General features: G+C 35.8%; 1 protein-coding gene across 6 annotated transcripts in view; it reads right to left on the minus strand.

The window, feature by feature from the left end:
• CCDC178 (coiled-coil domain containing 178) overlaps nucleotides 1-20253 on the minus strand; it is a 434788-nt gene that overhangs the window by 27816 nt on the left and 386719 nt on the right. For 4 of the 6 annotated variants that reach the window (XM_060613559.3, XM_060613560.3, XM_060613561.3 and 1 more), the window contains 2 exons: nucleotides 16143-16277; nucleotides 15507-15864 (listed from right to left, as the gene is read on the minus strand). In XM_060613559.3, the coding sequence (XP_060469542.3) occupies nucleotides 15754-15864; nucleotides 16143-16277 (246 nt within the window). In that variant the 3' untranslated portion in view covers nucleotides 15507-15753. Of the gene's footprint in view, nucleotides 1-15506; nucleotides 15865-16142; nucleotides 16278-20253 lie in introns of those variants that run through there. The other 2 variants (XM_060613562.3, XM_060613563.3) reach the window with 1 other exon arrangement.

Raw genomic sequence — 20253 nt, forward strand, 5'->3', positions numbered from 1 at the left:
CCCTAATAATATAAAATCAGTTGCCATTTCCCCTGTATCCCTGCACTATTCCATTTTATTCTCACATATCTTTGTTCCAGCCATTTCCTCTTTCTATACCCTCCTGCCCATCTTTTGTTGATATCCCTTCGCCTTTCAAGATTTTGGTTATGAGCTAACCTTTTAAGAAAACGGACCTTACATTCACAGGCTGTGCTAAGTGCCCTTCTCCTTGCCATCATTTATATTTTCACAATATACTGTGTCTTCCTCCTCTGAGATTGCAAGCTATTTGACGAAACAGATTATATCTTCCACCTTTGGACTCTCAGTGTCTAGCAAAGAAGGCACATAGAAGGCACACCCCAAAACGTGTCTTGAAATTAATTGATATTCTTCAATTTAACTGTAATTTGCTTAAGGTCAAAGATCACGACGTATATTGCCTACATTCTATTGGTGTTCAATAAGTACAGAGTGAAATCAGTGTTTCAATATGTTATGGAAATTTACCTCCTTCCCCACATCAATCAAAATAGAATTCTAATGGTGTACTTTCAGCATAGAAAGAGAAGGAAACAATCGGTCCTAAAGGTCGGGGTATAGAAGAAATCAGCTCAGGTTCTTAGGTGCTGTGATCCTAGTTCCTCGAATTCCCATGAGTTTGAAACGATGTCAGATACAGAGTTTCAAGTTCCAGGAGGTAAAAAGATTAGAATATATAAATGCTTCTGGGATTAATTAACTTTGGAAAATTTTGGCAAGAAGTGGTTTCATTTTCAGAATCATCTTACAACAGCATTAGGGGGGAAAAAGAGAAGAAAATGAGTTAAGGTTATAAATTATTTACCATGGCAGAGTGCATTGATAGCATACATCATCTCATCTAATTTTCGTAGCAACCCTTGGATAGGTGCTGTTTATACCTATTTCACATTCCAGATGACACCACCGAACAAGCAAGCAACCAACTTGCCAACCCACCTATCCCCAAACTCAAACTCGGGCATTCAAAGCCATTAAGTCTGTATCTTCAATGTAACACAGAGAGATGAAACAAAAATAACTGTACTCTTTAATCTATTTTGAACTATTTACACAAGTAATTAAGCAAAATGAATTGCTAAAATGCAGTTCAGTACCTCTCCTGCCATCTCATATACCCCTTAAACCCTCATTTTTCTCCTTAGTACATAGCAATACTATATTTTTAACTTGTTTGTTTACTGTCTTGTTTTCCCCATTGAAATGTAAGTTCCATAAGAACAAGAATTTTTGTTTGGTTTGTTTATTATTGTGTCTTTTTTCATGGAAAGGTTTTTATTTTTCTCTAGTCCAATTTAACAATATTTTTCTTATGGTGTTCTCTCTTAAGAAGGACTTTCTTATCTCAATACGATTTAATATTCTATATTTTTAAAAAAAGATATTATAGGTTTTTAATGCTTATTATGTAACGTATGTAATGCTTATTATGCTTATGTATAAACTTTTACTTTATTCTTCAAATATTTGCTGTTATTATTCAGATAGGTGGCAAGATATTTCACGCTCATCATATACAATTTAAAATTCTACTCTCATTGTATTCTAAATTCCAAATGTTTCTGAGGCATTTCTGGATTCTCTATTTCAGTGCACATCCTCAGGCCTGCTGTTTTGTTAATAAACTTTTATTGGAACACAGTTATATCCATTCATATACTATTTTCTAAAGCTGCTTCCTGTACAATGCGGAGATGATTACTTGCAACAGAGACTCTTTCTTCCAAAGCTAAAAATATTTACTATCTGGTCCTTTAAAGAAAAAGTTTACCAGTTGCTCTGCTCTACAGATCTTTTCCTGCATTAATATTACGCTGTTTTAATTTAATTAATGTAGCTTTTTTGGTAAGTTTCCCCACACAGTGGCATAAGATCCTGACGCCAACTCCAACAAAAATTTTTTTTTTAAATGTCAGAGCTATTCTTGTGGATTTTTGTCTTCCAAATGCATTTAGAAAACTCAAGATTCATTGAAAAATCTTGTCTGGATGTTGAGTATGACTGTATTGAATTTATGGATTTTTCAAATATTGAGACTCAAAAATTGGCATCTTCCCAATATGTACAATCTTCTCATCCATGAAGACATATAGGGTTACTTTCATTTGGGTCTTTGCTTATATCTTTTTAGTAGTGTTTTGTAGCTTTGCTAAAAGGATGAGCTAAGTTTGTTAGGTTTATTCTTAGAACTTTATACTTCAGGTTGCCATTTAAAATAACTGTCTTATTAATTCTAATGCTTTTCCAGTTGATCCTCTTTGGTTTTCTAAGAGAAATATCATATTGTGAGAAAATAATGACAGTTCTGTCTTTTCCCCACATAGTATCTGTACCTCTAGTTTATTTTCCTTGAGGTACTGCTAAAGGCTTTTTAGTGCAGTGATACACAGTAATAATGATAGAAGGAATCCTCACTTTTGGCCTAATTTTCGTAAAATGCTTCCAGTAATCTATCATATAGTACATTTTATCAAGTTAATAGGATTTTATTCTAAACTATTTAGTGACTTTTATTAGAGTTAGTATATGTTGCTCTTGTTAGCAAATGTTTTTATGTATATATTGAGTAATTATATATGTAATATTTCTCCTTTAATCTGTCATATTAAATTACATTAACATATTTTCTCAACTTAAAAACTCACAGTTTTTTATGTGTGACGTTTTTATTTTCTTTTACAAGCACAACTTGGAGATACTGCAGTTCCAGACCAACCCAAAAAAGCGAATGCTGAAATAAAGCAAGTCAAATGAATGTTTTTGGTTTCCCGGTGCATATAAAAGTTATGTTTTGCACTACACTGTAGTTTATTAGGTATGCAATACCACTATGTCTAAAAAACTGTACATAACTTAGCTCAAAATACTTCATTGCTAAACAATGCTAACCATCATGTGAGCTTTCAGTGAGTCATAATCTCTGCTGGTGAAGGGTCTTGTCTTGAGTTGATGGCTGCTGACTCTGTAGAGTGGTGGTTGCTGAAGGTTGGGGTGGCTGTGGCACTTTTTAAAAATAACGCAACAGTGAAGTTTGCCATATTGATTGGCTCTTCTTCAACGTGAACAATTTCTCTGTAGCCTGCGCTGCTGTCTGATGGCATTTTGCCCACAGTACAACTTCTTTCAAAATTGGAGTCCATCTTCTCAAACTCTGCCACTACTTGAGCGACTAAGTTTATATAATATTCTACATCTTTCATTGTCATTTCAACAATCTTCATAGCATTTTCACCAGGAGCAAATGCCACCTCAAGAAACCACTTTCTTTGCTCTTCCATAAGCAATTCCTCATTCGCTCAATTGTTCAACAATTCATTGAAGTGTACCAATTCAGTCACATCTTCAGGCTCCACTTCTAATTCTAGTTTTATTGCTATTTCCACCATATCTGCAATTACTTCCTCCACAGAAGTCTTGAACCTCTCAAGATCATCCATGAGGTTTGGAATCTATCACTTTCAAACTTCTACTAATGTTGATATTTTGACCTTGTCCCGTGAATCACAAATGCTCTTCTTTAATGGCATGTAGAACGGTGACTCTAGAGGAAAAAACTGTTGATAGCAGCTATAGCAGTACAAAATGTATTCCCTAAAAAATAAGACTTGAAAGTTGAAAGTACTCCTGATCCCTGGGCTGCAGAAAGATCATTATGTTAGCAGGCATGAAACCATCATTCATCTTGTACACGTGTATCAGAGATCTTGGGTGATCAGGTGTATTGTCAGTAAGCAGTAATATTTTGAGAGGAATTATTTTTTTTTTCTGAGCAGTAGGTCTCACCTCAACAGTAGAATATTTACTGAAAATACTCAATAAACCATATTGTAAACAGATGTGTGTCATCCAAGCTTTGTTGTTCCATTTGTAGAGCACAGGCAGAGAGTTAGCTTGTCCTTTAAAATTTTGAAATGAGTCACTGACTTCTCTTTACCTATGAAAGTGCTAGATGGCATATTCTTTTAACAGAAGGCTGTTTTGTCCACATTGAAAATCTGTTGTTTATTGTGGTCATCTTCATTAATGATCTACTAGATCTTCTGGATAACTTGCTGCAGGTTCTACATCAGTAGTTTGCTGCTTCACCTTGCACTTTGATGTTATGGAGACAGTTTCTTTCCTTAAACTTGATGAACCGATCTCTGCTAGCTTCAGACTTTTCTTCTGCAGCCTTCTCACCTCTCTCAGCTTTTATACAACTGAAAAGAGTTAGGGCCCTGCTCTGGATTAGGTTTTGGTTTAAGGGAATTTTGTGGCTGGTTTGATCTTCTATATAGACCCCTAAAACTTTCTCTAATAAGGCCGTTTTCCCTTATTATCATTCACGTGTTCATTGGAGTAGCAATTTTAATATCCTTCAAGAGCTTTTCCTTTGCATTCATAACTTGGCTATCTATGTGGTACAAGAGGCCTACTTTTTGGCCTATTTGGCTTTTGACACGCCTTCCTCACTAAGCGTAATCATTTGTAGCTTCTGATTTAAAGTGAGAGACATGGAACAATTTTTTTTTTCCAACTGAACACTTAGAGGCATTATAGCATTATTAATTGGCCTAATTTCAATATTATTGTGTCTCAGGGAATAGGGAGGCCTGACGAGAGGGAGAGAGAGAGGGTAACAGCCAGTCAGTGGAGCAGTCAGGACACACACAATATTTATTGATTAAGTTCATATTCTATCCATATGCACATATATGTATTTTTTGTAGCACCCGCAAAAAATTATAATAGTATAATATATAATGGTAATATAATATATTATATTATAATATATAATATATAATGGTAATAATAGTATAATATATAATGGTAATAAATATAATAGTATAATATATAATGGTAATCACAGATCAACATAACAAGTATAACTGTAATGAAAAAGTCTGAAATATTGCGAGAATTATCAGAATGTGACACAGAGACACAAAGTGAGCAAAAGCTGCTGGAAAACAGTGCCGATCAACTTGCTTGATGCTGTGTTGCCACAAACCTTCAATTCGCAGAAAACATAATTATCTGCAAAGTGCAATAAAGTGAAGCGTGATAAAATGAGGTGTGTCTGTATTTCAAAAAAATTTGAAGACAATGTGCTAATATTTCCCATTGCATTTATAAATTTTTACATTTTTCTCTGGATTTCAATCAGTTTTTGCTTTGTATGTTCTGAAGTTATGCTGTCATGTGCATTAAGGTCATGATTGAATTGTCTTAATAAGTTATATGTTATAAACATGAAATATCCACATGTGAGTGTTTTAATCCTTTTTGCCTCAAAGTCTCTCTCTTTGAAATTATGATTTCCTAACAAAATTAGAATTCCTTTTTCTTTTTGTCGATTCTATTCATTTGATAGTTACTTGTCTGAGGTGCATCTCTTCTATGTGAGATGGGATTTGCTTTAAGACCAATCTCTAAATCTATAACTTTAAATGGTGCAAAAAAAAAACCCATTTGTAGTTATGATTACCAATGTGTTTGGAGTTACTGTGTACATTTTTATATTAATTCTGTCCTCCTTCCGGCATTTTGAATTTTTCAATATGTTATGGTATTTTTTTTCTCTAGTTGTTTGGGAGTTACAAATTTTATTTCTTGACTTCTAATGGATAGTCTTAAATCACTGGAAAATATATTTGAATACCTTTTCTACTACTATCTAAAGTTAACCAGTAAGACACAGTAATTTAATGTTATTCCTCACTCATAATGTCTCTAAATGTATATATTTTAAAAGTCCAAGTTTCTATAATTTCTTTTGTCTTTAAAAAGATAACACAGGCTCAGTGATTTTCTCCTATATCACAGTGTTAAGTGATTTGAGTTTTTTAAATTGTTAATTTTAATTCCAGTATAGTTAACATAGAGTGTTATATTAGTTTTAGGTGTATAATATAGTGGTTCAACAATTCTATACATTAGTGCTCATCCTGGTAAGTGTACTCTTTAATCTCCATCACCATGAATACCTGGGCTGTTTCCATAGTTTGTCTATTGTAAAAATTCTTCAATAAACATAGGAGTGCATGTATCTCTTTGAATTAACATTTTTGCATTTTGGGGGTAAATAACCAGTAGTGTGATTACTGGGTTGTAGGGTAGTTCTATTTTTAATTTTTGAGTAACCTCCATGCTGTTTTTCATAGTGGTCGCACCAGTTTGCATTCCCACCAACAGTGTCAGAGAGTTATTTTTTTCTCCGCATCCTCACCAACACTTGTTGTTTCTTGTCTTTTTGATTTTAGCCATCCTGACAGGTGTAAGGTGATATCTCATTGTAGTTTAGATTTGCATTTCCCTGATGATGAGTGATGTTGAGCATCTTTTTTATTTAAGGATTTATTTATTTATTTATTTATTGACAGAGACAGCGCGAGTGGGGGAGGGGCAGAGAGAGCGAAAGAATCCCAAGCAGACTCTGCACTGCCAGCACAGAGCCCGATACGGGTCTCAAAATCATGAAACTGTGAGCTCATGACCTGAGAAGAAATCAAGAGTCGGACACTTAACCGACGAGCCACCCAGATGCCCCAATGTTGAGTATATTTTGATGTGTCTGTTGGCCATCTGTATGTCTTCTTTGGAGAAATGTCTGCTCATGTCTTCTACCCATTTTTAAATTGGATTATTTGTTTTTTGGGTGTTGAGTTATATCATGTCTTTATATATTTTGCATACTAGCCCATCGCATATGTCATTTACAAATATCTCCTTCCATTAAATAGGTTGCCTTTTACTTTTATTGTTTCTTTGCTGTGCAGAAGCTTTTTATTTTGATGTAATAGTCTCAATAGCTTATTTTTGCTTTTGTTTCCCTTGCCTCAGGAGACGCATCTAGAAAAATGTTGTTATGGCTGATGTCAGAGACCTTACTGCTTGTGCTCACTTCTGGAATTTTTACGGTTTCAGGTCTTAAGCCTTTAATCCATTTTGAGTATATTTTTGTGTGAATGGTGTAAGAACGTGCTCCAGTTTCATTCTTTTTCATGTAGCTGTCCAGTTCTCCCAACAACACTTGAAGAGGCTGTCTTTTTCCTATTGGATATTCTTTTCTCCTTTGACCATATAATTATTTTTTCCCCTGGGTTTCTATTCTGTTCTATTGATCTATGTGTCTATTTTTGTGCCAGTACCATACACTTTTGATCACTGTAGCTTTGTAATACAACTTGAGGACTGAAATTACGATGCCTCCAGTTTTTTTCTCTTTTAAGATTGCTTTGGCAATTCGGGGTCTTTTGTGGTTCCATACAAATTTTAGGATTGCTTGTTCTAGTTCTGTGAGAAATGTTGGTGGTATTTTGATAGGGATTACATTAAATATGTAGATTGCTTTGGGCAGTATAGACATTTTAACAATATTTGTTCTTTTAATCCATGAGCATGGAATGTTTTTCCATTGGTGTGTGTGTGTGTGTGTGTGTGCGTGTGTGTGTGTGTGTGCGCGCGCACATGCGCGCGGAGTCTTTATCTGGCTGTGGGTAATACTGGCCTCACAGAATCCATAGAATACATCTGAAAGTTCTCCATCTTGTGATTTTTGGAATAGTTTGGGAAAAATAAGTATTAACTCTTCTTTAATTGTTTGGTAGAATTTGCCTGTGGAGCCATCTGGTCCTGAACTTTTGGTTTTTGGGAATTTTTTGATTACTGGTTCTATTTCATTGCTATTTTCTATTTCTTCCTAATTCAGTTTTGGTAGGTTATATGCTTCTAGGAATTTATCCATTTCTTCTAAGTTGTCCAATTTGTTGGCACATAATTTTTCATAGTATTCTCTTACAATTGTTTGTATTTCTGTGATATTGGCTGTTATTTCCCCTCTTTCACTTGTGATGTTGCTTATTTGAATCATCTCTTTCTTTCTCTCCTTTTTTGAGGAGTCTGGTTAGGGGTTCATCAATTTTGTTGATCTTTTAAAAGAACCAGCATCCTGATTTCACTGCTGATTTCTATTGCTTTTTGTTTCTATATAATTTATTTCTGCTTTAATCTTTATTATTCCTTCCTTCTGCTGGTCTTAGGTTTTCTTTGTTTTTCTTTTTCTAGCTCCTTTAGATGTAAGTTTATGTTGTTTGTTTGATATTTTTCTTGTTTCTTGAGGTAGCCCTATATTGCGTGAACTTCCCTCTTAGAACTATTTTTGCTGCAAAAACTCCAAAGATTTTGAACAGTTATGTTTTCATTTTCATTTGTTTCCATGTAATTTTAAATTTTTTAATGTCTTATTTATTTTTGAGAGAGAGAGAGCGCGCGCAGGGAGGGGCAGAGAGAGGGAGACACAGAATCTGAAGCAGGCTTCAGGCTCTGAGCTGTCAGCACAGAGCCCGATGCAGGGCTCAGACTTGTGAACTGTGAGATCATGACCTGAGCTGAAATCAGATGCCCAACCGCCTGAGCCACCCAAGTGGCACCACCCCCCCACCCATGTAATTTTTAATTTTTTCTTTAATTTCTTGATTGATCCATTCATTGTTCAGTAGCAAGTTATATAGCCTTCACATATAGGTGTTCTTTTCAAGTTTGTTTTCCTGTGATTTCTAGTTTCATAGTGCTGTGGTCCGAAAGATACATGGTATGACTTAGATCTTTTTGAATTTGTTTAGAGTTGTTTTGTGGCCTAATATATGGTCTATTCTGGAGAATGTTCCAATAGGCACTTGAAAAGAATGCGTATTCTGCTGTTTTAGAATGGAATCTTCTGAATATATCTGTTAAGTCCATCTGGTTCAGTGTGCCATTCAAAGCTACTGTTTCCTTGCTGATTTTTCTGTTTGGATGATCTGTCCGTTGGTATAAGTGAGGTGTTAAAGTCCCCTACTATTATTGTATTACTATTGATTAGTTCCTTTATGTTTGTTATTAACTGTCTTATATATTTGGGTGCCTTCATATTGGGTGCATAAAAATTTACGATTGTTATATCATCTTGTTGGATTTTCCCTTTTATTATTATACAGTGCCCTTCTTTGTCTCTTATTACACTCTTTGTTTTAAAATTTAGTCTGATATAAGTATTGCTACTCCCAGCTTTCTTTTGACGCATTTGCATGATTAATGTTTTTCCATCCCCTCAGTTTCAATCTGCATGTGTCTTTAGGTCTGAAATGAGTCTCTTGGGGCAGTATATAGAGGGGTCTTGTTTTTTTTTTTTTATCCACTCTGTCACCCTATGTCTTTTGATTGGAGCATTTAGGCCATTTACATTCAAAGAAACTACTGATAGATTTGTTTTTATTGCCACTTTGTTACTTGTTTTTTGGTTGTTTTTGTGGTTTTCCTCTGATCTTTTCTTCTCTTGCTCTCTTTCATGGTTTGTTGGCCTTCTTTAGTGATATACTTGGATTCCACTGTCTTCTCTGCATATCTATTACTGGTTTTTGATTTGTGATTACCATTAAGTTTGTATGTAACATCTACTGTATATAGCACTCTATATTAAGTGGTTATATTAAGATGGGTGCTTAAGTTTGAACTCATTCTTTACTGCCCCCCCCCCCAACGTTTTAGGCATATGGTGTCATATTTTACATCCTTTTATTTGTGAATTCCTTGACTGATTTTTTACAGATACACTTATTTTTTTTTTTTTTTAATTTTTTTTTTCTTAATGTTTTTATTTATTTTTGAGACAGAGAGAGACAGAGCATGAGCAGGGAAGGGGCAGAGAGAGAAGGAGACAAAGAATTGGAAGCAGGCTCCAGGCTCTGAGCCATCAGCACAGAGCCTGATGCGGGGCTCGAACTCACAGACTGTGAGATCATGACCTGAGCCGAAGTCGGACGCTCAACCGACTGAGCCACCCAGGCGCCCCCAGATACACTTATTTTTAATGCTTCTGTGCATTCAACTTTTTATCCTCTTACTTATGGACTTTCCTTTCCATTCAAAGAGTCCTCTTTAATATTTCTTGTAGGGCTGGTTTGGTGGTTATAACAACTTTAGTTTTTGTGTTTGTGTTAGAAACTCTGTCTCTCCTTCTTTTCTGAATGGTTGCCTTACTGGATAGAGTATTCTTGGCTGCAGATTTTCCTTTTTAGCAATTTGAAAAAATCATGGCACTCCCTTCTGGCCTGCAAAGTTTCTGCTGAAAAATCTGCTGATAGCCTTATGGGGTTTCCTTTGTTATAACTCTGCTTTTTTCTTGCTGTTTTAAAATTTTTTTATCACTACTTTTTTTGCCATTTTAATTACCATGTGTCTTGGTATGGATCTCCTTGGTTGATTCTATTGGGGGATCTCTGTGCCTTTTGGATTTGGATATCTGTTTTCTTCCCCTGTTTTCACCTATTATTTAGCCCATACATTTTCTGCCCCCTTTCTCTGTCTTCTTCTAGATTCCTATAATGTGAATGTTGTTAACACTTAATGGAGTCATGAAGTTCCCTAAGTCTATTCTTATTTTGCATAATTCTTTTTTCTCTCATTTGCTCAGCTTGATTACTTTCCATTCCTCTGTCTTCCAGGTCATTAATTTGTTCCCCTGCTTACTCTAGCCTGCAATTTATTCCATCAAGTATATTTTTAATTTCTTTTGTTGTGTTCTTCACCTCCAATTTTTTTTTTGAAATCTCTTTGTTAAGGGTCTCACTAATGTCCTCCACTCTTTCTCAAGTCCAGTGAATATCTTTATGATCATTATTTTATATTCTCTATCTGGCATATTACTTACCTCCATTTTGCTTTGTTCTCTTGATGTGGTTTTGTATTGTCCTTTCATTTGCGACATACTCCTTTGTCTCTTTATTTGGCCTTTCTCTCCGTGTCTGTTTCTTTGTGTTTGGAAAGTCAGCTATATCTCCTGCTCTTGAATGTAATGGCTTTATGAAGAAGACAGCCTATAGAGTCCTGTAGTGCAATGTCCCTTGTTCCCTAGGACCTGGCACTTTGGGTCTCCTATGTGAGTTGCATGTGCCCTGCTGTTGTGTCCTAGCCACTTTTTCCTTCAGTCTAGCCATTTACAGACTCTCTTTGCTGTTGTGTGCAATGCTGGGTCCCTGGCCAGGTAGGGCGCATTTTTAAAAAGCATGTGCTAGTCTGCTTATGAAATGAGATCCACTGCTGCTGCCACTGCTACTGTGGCTGCCTCAATTGAGGTTCCACAAAATGGTCTAGTTGGGAGATGATGTATTGGTGGGATTTGTGCTGGTCTTCTGGGGGAGGGGACCTGCAAGGCTGGGACTGAGGCAAGAGTGACTGGAAAGGTGAATCCACAGAAGTGCGGGGATGGGGCTTGGTGTAAGCTAATTAGTTAGCAAGTGCCAAGTGTAGGTGTCATGCTGGTCCCCACAGGTGGCCCTGTGCTTATTATTGGGGGCAGGAGAGGTAAATAGCACCTTCTAGCTTCTTTCTTGCTGGAGAGGTCTCCCCTTGATCATTGCCTCTCTGGTCATGCTCTAAAATGAGTAAATAACTCTCCCTTCTGTATGTCCCTGGTATTTTCCAAACCGCTGCTTCCATGCTGTATCTCTACTGGCTTCTGTGGGATTGTCTCCTTAAGGATGGGGACTCCCCTTCCTAATCGCCTCCAGGCTCTCACAGAGCTGAGCCCCCTGATTTTTAAAATCCCAGGTTTTAAGTCCTGGTAACTGTAAAAACTCATGAGATTTGGTCCCTCTTGCTTTCAAAGCCAATTATGGGGTTTCCTTTTCCCTTGAGGGCTGTCTGGTGTGATAGTCTGTGTTTCAGCCTTCTCCGCACCCTCCCCACTGCTGGCAGCCACGGTCTGGTCTGTTTTACTCCCAAACCTCGTCTTCACCCCTCCTACCTTCTTCAGTGTGGCCTCTTCCCTAATTTTAGTTGTGGAGTTTTTTTCTGCCAGACTTCAGGTCATTTTCTGAGTTATTCAAGCTGATGTGAGTGTTATCTAGTTGTCTGTGTGGGAAAAGGTGAACTTAGGGGTACTCCCGCTCCACCATCTCCCCAGCCTCTAACCAAGTGAATTTAGATTTTTATCCTGTTATTTTTTTTCTGGATTTTTAAAATTTGCAAAGTTCTCTTCCAAAAATAAGAAATTGGTCTGTCCCTGTATGTATTTTGTTTGTGTGTGTCCATGCACATGCACATGCACATGTCTGAAATGATTAAACACCTTACTTCTGTGTCATCAAAATTCTTGGCAAAGTACCCAGAGAATGCTTTTGTTTATTACTATACAGAGTTCTAGGCACCTAAAGCTTGAAAGAACCCTTAAGGTTATCACATTGAATCTTAATAAACCACTTCACCACATAATAAACCACATAATAATCAACTCACTCAACAAATATTTTGAGTCATTATGTTTCAAGAACTATTGTTGGTGCTAAGAGGATAAAGATGAACAAACCAGACATACTTTTCAATGGAGAAGGCTCATTCTAGTGGGTGAAGGGATACAGACCACACACAAAGGTTTGTGCAAGAAAGTCAGGTGAACATTCCAGGAGTACAGCCTGAGGAGGTGCTCTCTGGGCTGACTCTTGGCCAGTTTGCTCTCCCTCAATCACTGCACTGCTTTTGCTGGAGCACCAGCAGTGCATGCTTGGACAAAAATACTTCTGAAGAGTGTATTGCTCTTGAGCCCAAACTCACCATCCAACCTCTTCCACTATGGGTCCAAGTACTGCCCTCTGGAGGTCAACAAAATATATATGTGCCAATGTTCACTTAATCCTTTAGATGTTTGTCTTTCTAAGGTCTTTTCCTTTTATAATTAAACATTCTAAATTTGTATATTTTTCCTTCTCCCTGATTTTTATTAGATCGCTGCTCTCTAGTGTATCAATATGGCCCTTAAACTATAATTCCCAAACCTGTATAAAATACTGCAGATATACTCAACTTTTGGAAAAAGGCAATGGAACTATCATCTCCTTTAACAAGACAAAACATTTGTGCCTATGAAGTCTAAGATCACATGAACATTCTGTTGCCACATCATATTCTCATTTAAATAATGAGTTAATCTCCAGTCTTTTTTCCAAATGAGATACCAAAGAGGTATTAAATATCGCTATATTAAATAAATCAAAAGTAAAAAGAGAAAAATAATGCAATAATAGTACTTTAAATGGGCTTAGATATGAGGTTAGGACTATAAAATATGCCCTACACTCTCAGATTCAATAAGTCTCATATGCTTGTCAGAGTTGGAACATGGCATTGGTCTTAAGACTGTAATAGCTCACTTTGGATCATATTAAAATTGCAGTCAACTAAAATCCATATATATATATATATGTATAAATATTTATATATACTTAATAAATGGCTTTGATGTCAAATACACAAATTCTTTATTTCAGTTATAGTTCATCTTACTGGTTTCTGCTTGATCACTGTTATTCAAAAGCTTATCTGGCCCACCTGGTTTTCTGCCATCTACAGATTTACCAATTATGCTTTTTTTTTTTCTGATAGTCCTGCAAGTAATTGTTCCAAGCCCAAGGGTGAAACAAAGTTTCTTTTTTATGCATCACTATTTTGAATTGCTTTTGCTCAATATCAGTTATATATAGTTTACTTTTCAAAAGATTCATCAGATGATTTTCTCATCAAATAATTTACTAATATCTTATGGCATCATTTTAATACTATCTTCGAAATATAAAATGTTAGGTTTCCTAGTATTGACATGCTACTAAATCATATGAAAACAGAGGGCAATAGCCTCTAGTTTGTTAAGCAATTTTAGCCATGTTGACTCAAACTGTAGAGACTGACACCAGCAGACTCACTCTACAAACATATTAAATCACTCTATCATGTTCCAATTTAAAGATTTTTGATATAATGAGTGAAAACAAGATAGCCATGGGATACTTTCAGAAAACCTCAATGGCTTGCTATCATACACACTAAAAAACAACTGAGCAAGAATTGAACTAATTTCACTGATGGTGTAAAGCTCTAAAGGAGCTTAGAATCTTCTAGGAAGAAAAGCACAGCAGTAGGAATAAACTGTGGTTTGGTGATATGTACAGAATACAGTAAGAGGTCAAAGAAGAAGAAGGTGGGGGAAGTGCTCAGAAAGGATTTTGTAGATGAGATGTTTGATTTGAATCAGGTGTTCATTAACAGGTACAGTAAAGAGTACTGCAGAAAGAGGTAAGACATTAGGCACAGGAAAGGAAGAAGGAGTCAAGAGGTTTCACACTAGAGAAATTCTGAAGTGGCTGAAATAGACTCTAAGGAACTAATGTGGAGAGGGATGAAGCTGCGGAAGTTAGCAGGGGTTGGGTCATGAAGGTCATTGTGTACCATGTTGACGGTTTAGGACTTGAGTTTTTCAGAGGATTGCCCATGTTTCTATAGTTTTATGGCAAGATTCTGAAAATTTTATTTTTTATATTCCTATTAAGAGCCAAGGTTGAAATACTCTAAATTAAAGGCATCTTCCTCAGATAAGAATCCACTAAGTTATGTTCCTCAGGTTCCCCATATACAATCCAGCCTTGCCACTGTCTCTCTAAATGCAGAATAGTTGAGTTGTCCTACTGATACCAACCTATCATTTCTAACCTTTCATTTCCACTGTTGTATAACAACCATCAAAATAAGTAACTTAAAATCAAGTTTGCTAAAAAAAAATGTATGGGTTAATTTTAATAAAAACTTAGAGTAAGGAGTATTATAGGTTATGATTTGAGAGTTCACTTTACCAATATTCAGAAAGTTTCTACTGACATTTTCAATATTTCAAAATACATCCTAATTCACAATGAGGGTTTATCATTTGTAAGATTTTTAAGAATGTTTACATTTAGGCAGTAGTATGAGATTTTCCTAAAATAATAATTAGAACATGCAAAATTACCTTTGAATATTTGAAAGGGAATCACAGATCACAGTCACTCCATAATTTTTAATGTACTGTCAACAGACTTTTAAGGAGAAAAAACACATGCCACTGTCTTCAGAAATACTGCAATTGTAATTTATACTCAAGTTTGTATATGAATATCTATTCAACCTACACGTTTAAGCTCTACCTTTCAAAACTCTAAATTTCTATTATTTAAATTTTTGTTATAATCCATTATCAGTGGAATCCTTATATACAGTATATGTATGCAAATAGAGTCTATATCCACCTTATATATGTACTTTGAATGGGATACACACACACACACACACACACACACACACACACACACACATCCTCAGAGGAAAATAGCAAAATAGCAATAGCCACCAGTAAAAATGAAGAAGACATAAAAAAAGCCACCAGCTTTGGAAGTGTTATGCAAAATTCTTCAATTGTGGCAAAAGAATCATGAAATGCACACACAATTAAAATATTTAGAAAAAGGCTTGGTGTGTTTAGGTTCAGCATGCATTGTTTATGCTGCAAGCTTATGAAAATTGTGGTTTTAAAGAGTGTGTGCATTTTATTTTATAGAATAGATACTTCTTTTTTTTTTTCTTTTACTAGAACAAGGCGGTGTTTGTTTTCCTTTGGGAACTCACTTTTTATGCATATTATGACATTTCAAATAGTAAAATATGAATTAAAAATTTAATTTTCCAGTAATAGCCTTCACATAGTTAATAGGGGTTTCTAAACAGATCAGAGTCTTGAAATAAAGACAAGTGATCCACTAAAATTTCTACAGAGACAAACAGTCAAATCTCACATGTATCTGGAACCATTGTTACATTCTAATCCCAAATTGCTTATTTTTCAAAGACAGTTATCTCCAAATCGGAAGAGGATGGGCCTCTTTCAAAATGGAAGGGGAAAGCAAACAGTTAAATAAAATAAACATAAGTGTCCTTTTCACTGAAGGAGGTTTCACACAAAAGCAACACAAGGCAACTGTTGACGGTATCTCTTAAACAGCTGAATGGCATCTGCAAAGCCTGAAGATTTGAAAATATGTATTTACACCAAATATATTTATAAAAAATCTGTTTTGAGGTTTGTGAAAAATAAGCTCAATCTCCCTTTTCCCCCAAAGTATGCATGGTATATATGCTAACTTACTGAATTCATCCTTCATGCAATTCCAGTTTATTAAAGAGGTTAAAAATTTATAAAACTCTGATGGGATATGGTTTTAATGCTTCATCACACTACCCATCATTTGCTTTTCAATCTAGATCAGAATGATCTTTCCTACTTCCCTGCAATCACCTACCTGCACAGCTAATATTTTCTGAATACTCTCTTGAGAGTCTGTCTGGAACTTGGCCAGCCTCATCTGGCCGCAGAGGACCACCAGTTTGAAGTGATTCTGCCACACCTTGTGTATCCTTCTTTGCAGCTGACAGAGCTAAAGGGAAGAGGGAGGGGGCAAAAACACAAGTCAGAGTAGGAGAGGAAATTAATGGCAGTGTTCAAGAAGAATGATGGAGGGAAATATAGAAAGCAGTCAATAGCCCATTCTGCACTGTACGGACCTGACAGGAATTTCACAGTCTCCTGATTTTTCAGCCCACTCATGTGCATTCATCAGAAACCAGTCACATCTGGCCGCCAGGATGGGGGGTTAATTTTCTCTAAATGCCTCAGCAGTTTTGTTCTAGCTGAGGCAAACTCTGTGACTGCAAAGCTGATGAGTAAAATATTTCTACTTCACCCAGTTTAACTCAAAACCGATAGCCTCGGGACATATTGAACCTTTCTTTAAAAAAATAGTCTTTTGAAGCTTTTTTGAATGGCACATCAGGTCGGGCCAAAGTTTAAAAATGCAACTTTAGGACTTTGATGGACACCATTGCTTCTTTTTTTTTCCTCATAAAGCTCACCATTGCTTGGCAATGTGTGCTGTAGAGCATGACAAAACTAAAGAGAATTAACTTAGCCATCAACTGCTGAGGGAGAACAATAACAGGGAAGAAATTTCCAGCTAGAACTCCCTATTAATCTGCCTCCCTCTGACTATGTGGCATGGAAACATCTCACTGCACTAAAGTACAGTGGACACAGTGGTTAGAGGTGACACGTTTAATACAACACAGAATTTACACAGGAAAAGATTTCTCCTATGAGGCATCCTATACTTTTTGGAAGTTTAATATAAAACCAAACAACAACAACTAACACAGTAGAAGTTTTACCAAGACAATGAACATTTGTCCCTCAACAGTTAACATAACCACACTACATAGAATTGCTACAATAAGGTTATTTTCAAAGAAATAAAGTTCATAAAAATAAATGATAAAAACCATATTAAAAACACTTTAATATATTGTCATTGAAACCTCTTTTTTTTTTGGTTATGTGGATAATTGTTTATGTTGATTTCTTTTAGTGTATTTTTCAGGGTGAAAAAATAAACACCACAAATTTCGTATCAAACATTTCTTCACGACAGAATAAAAACATGTCACAAATTATGGTTATTTTATGTTTTATTTATTGATCTGCATACTGGTTACATGTTAGGGATGCTTGCAAAATTTCATCAGACTGTGCATGGAGGGCTTGTGAACTCTTCTGGAAGCATATTTCAATAAAACAGTTTACTTAAAAACAATTTTTAACATAATCACCTGGTGTTGCATGTGAATTGGCTATAATCATTACCTTCATTATGCACTGTATTAAGCAACACACAGGTATTTATGCAGGTACACAGAATAAAAAACCACTATTCTTTGTTAACTGATCAACTTGTGATGAAAACATAACCTTGAAAACTATAGAATTTTCAGCTTGTTAAGTGCCGAAATACATTACTCCTGGAATTACATTAAGGGCATTTCACATAATTTATGCTATTGAATTAAAGATTAACATCACTTTTTGAAGAGAAAATCTGTCAATATTAAATGGTTTTCTGTAATATTTAATAATTTTAATATAATATTAAAATAATTTTTCTGCCAACTTTGACAGCCATTGGGGCAGCGTATGCTGTATCTTAATGTACTCACTAAGACATTAAAGACACTTTAGTCTGTGGATTACCATTACTATGGTATCTGCAAATATGACAAAAGGCAAATAAGAGGAAGATAGATTTTAGAGGAATTCTTCAAACCGAAGGTAATTTTTTTTACAAGTGGGAGTTCTCAACATGTGAAAGATTTTACAAGTGGGAACTCATTAACAAAGTGAACGGAACGGTAATGTTTCCCATATCCACATCGTAAATGAAGAGAACAGCTGTATACATTAAATCTATTTTATTCAGTTTTCTGAATTTTGGCTTGAGGTAGCCACAAAGGTCTTAAATTAGTCCATATACAAATGCTAAACTACTTAATCTGAGAAGTTCCTTAAGTATCAACTAAGAAAGAGTAATATCTCAAGAGTGTTTTTGTTTGTTTGTTTGTTTGTTTTTAATTTATAGCTAATAGGCCTCTGAAAAAAGAACTGGGACAGAATAAAAACTGAAGGAATTCTTACAAAGAGAGAATCAGCATCCAGTAATCGTCACATATATACACACACATATCCACACTAAAGAAAATGAGATGATCAACAATAATATATATGGAGAAATATTTAAGATGCTGGAAATGACACTTGATTTAATATAAGACTTGACTATGCTGACAACTATTTTAAGAAAATGGTTATGATGAAAGCCCACTTATAAGATGTCAGTAGAGAGTTATCACTCAATAAATATTGAAATTAACTCAATAAAATGAACTGGTAAAATTTTAGTGGTGAAGCAAAGAAGAAAGACTTTCACGAACTTACTGGTTAATGAGAGAAGAGAAAAATAAACAAAGTAAACATAAGAGACACAAAAATAGGTAAAAGGAAAATGAAAGAGAGAGAAGTAAGTTGTGAGTGGAAAAGTACTTTGGGTAGACACAACTGAGGTTGGAAACCCAAAGGAACTGGAATGGTTTCTGACATCTCCACCTTCAATTAACCTTGTTTCTGTAATGAAAGTCTTCAATGATTATATCCTTGGAATGTAATCATTTATTCCTGATATGATTATATTCCTTCCTTCTCCTTCATATTTTAGGGAAGATGAAGTGGAATGAGAGAGGAAGTGGTAGAGAAACAAACAAACAAACAAACAAACAGACAAAATGGTAAGGGACACAGACACACTGGAAGGGGTTATAGCAACGGCACAGTAAGGACTTGCCATGCACTTAGAAGAATGGAATTTAGAACCATTGACAGAGTAACTAGGCTGCTGCTTAGCCCCAAGTGCATACTACAAAAATTTTGGAAAAGAATGTATATATTCTCATAGCAAACTCAGAAGGAGCACACTGGAACAGGAAAAGAGTCATTTTGAAAAAAAAGATACTCAACTTCAGTGCCCTCACTTTTGTATACAAAGAGAAAGGATATTCAATGGCATCAGGAAAGCTGAGTCAGGGAACAGTTGCTGTGTACTCTGAGACATTTAAAATGGCAAAAAAGGGGGCGCCTGGGTGGCTCAGTCAGTTTCGAGTCTGACTCTTGCTTTCAGCTCAGGTCATGATCTCATGGTTTGTGGGACTGAGCCCCACATTGGGCTCTGCGCTGACAGCATGGAGCCTGCTTGTAATTCTCTCTCTCTGCCCCTCCCATGCTGGCGCACGGGTGCTTTCTCTCTCTCTCTCTCTCTCTTAAAATAAAAAATTAACTTGAAAAAAAAAGTTTAAATGGTAAAAAGGAATGTAGTTTTCTTTCTTTTTTTATCCCCAGCTTATTTATTTATTTTAAATATAATTTATTGTCAAATGGGTTTCTATTCTGCAAATGGCTAGATTTCATTCTTTCTCATTACCAAGTACTATTCCATTGTATATATAAACCACATCTTCTTTACCCATTCATCACTTGATGGACATTTAGGTGCTTTCCATAGTTTGGCTATTGTTGAAAGTGCTGCTATAAACCTTGGGATATAAGTGCCCCTATGCATCAGCACTCCTGTATCCTTTGGGTAGATTCCTAGCAGTGCTATTGCTGGGCCATAGGGTAGTTCTATTTTTAATTTTTTGAGGAACCTTCTCACTGTTTTCCAGAGCGGCTGCACCAGTTTGCATTCCCACCAGCAGTGCAAGAGGGTTCCCGTTTCTCCACATCCTCACCAGCATCTATAGTCTCCTGATTTGTTCATTTTAGCCACTCTGACTGGCATGAGGTGATATCTCACTGCAGTTTTGACTTGTATTTCCCTGATGAGGAGTGACGTTGAGCATCTCTTCATGTGTCTGTCGGCCACCTGGATGTCTTCTTTGGAAAAGTGTCTATTCATGTCTTCTGCCCATTTCTTCACTGGATTATTTGTTTTTCAGGTGTGCAGTTTGATGAGTTCTTTATAGATTTTAGATACTAGC

The sequence above is a fragment of the Panthera onca genome, chromosome D3, assembly GCF_046562875.1.
Source record: "Panthera onca isolate mPanOnc1 chromosome D3, mPanOnc1 haplotype 2, whole genome shotgun sequence".
Lineage (NCBI taxonomy): Eukaryota > Metazoa > Chordata > Mammalia > Carnivora > Felidae > Panthera > Panthera onca.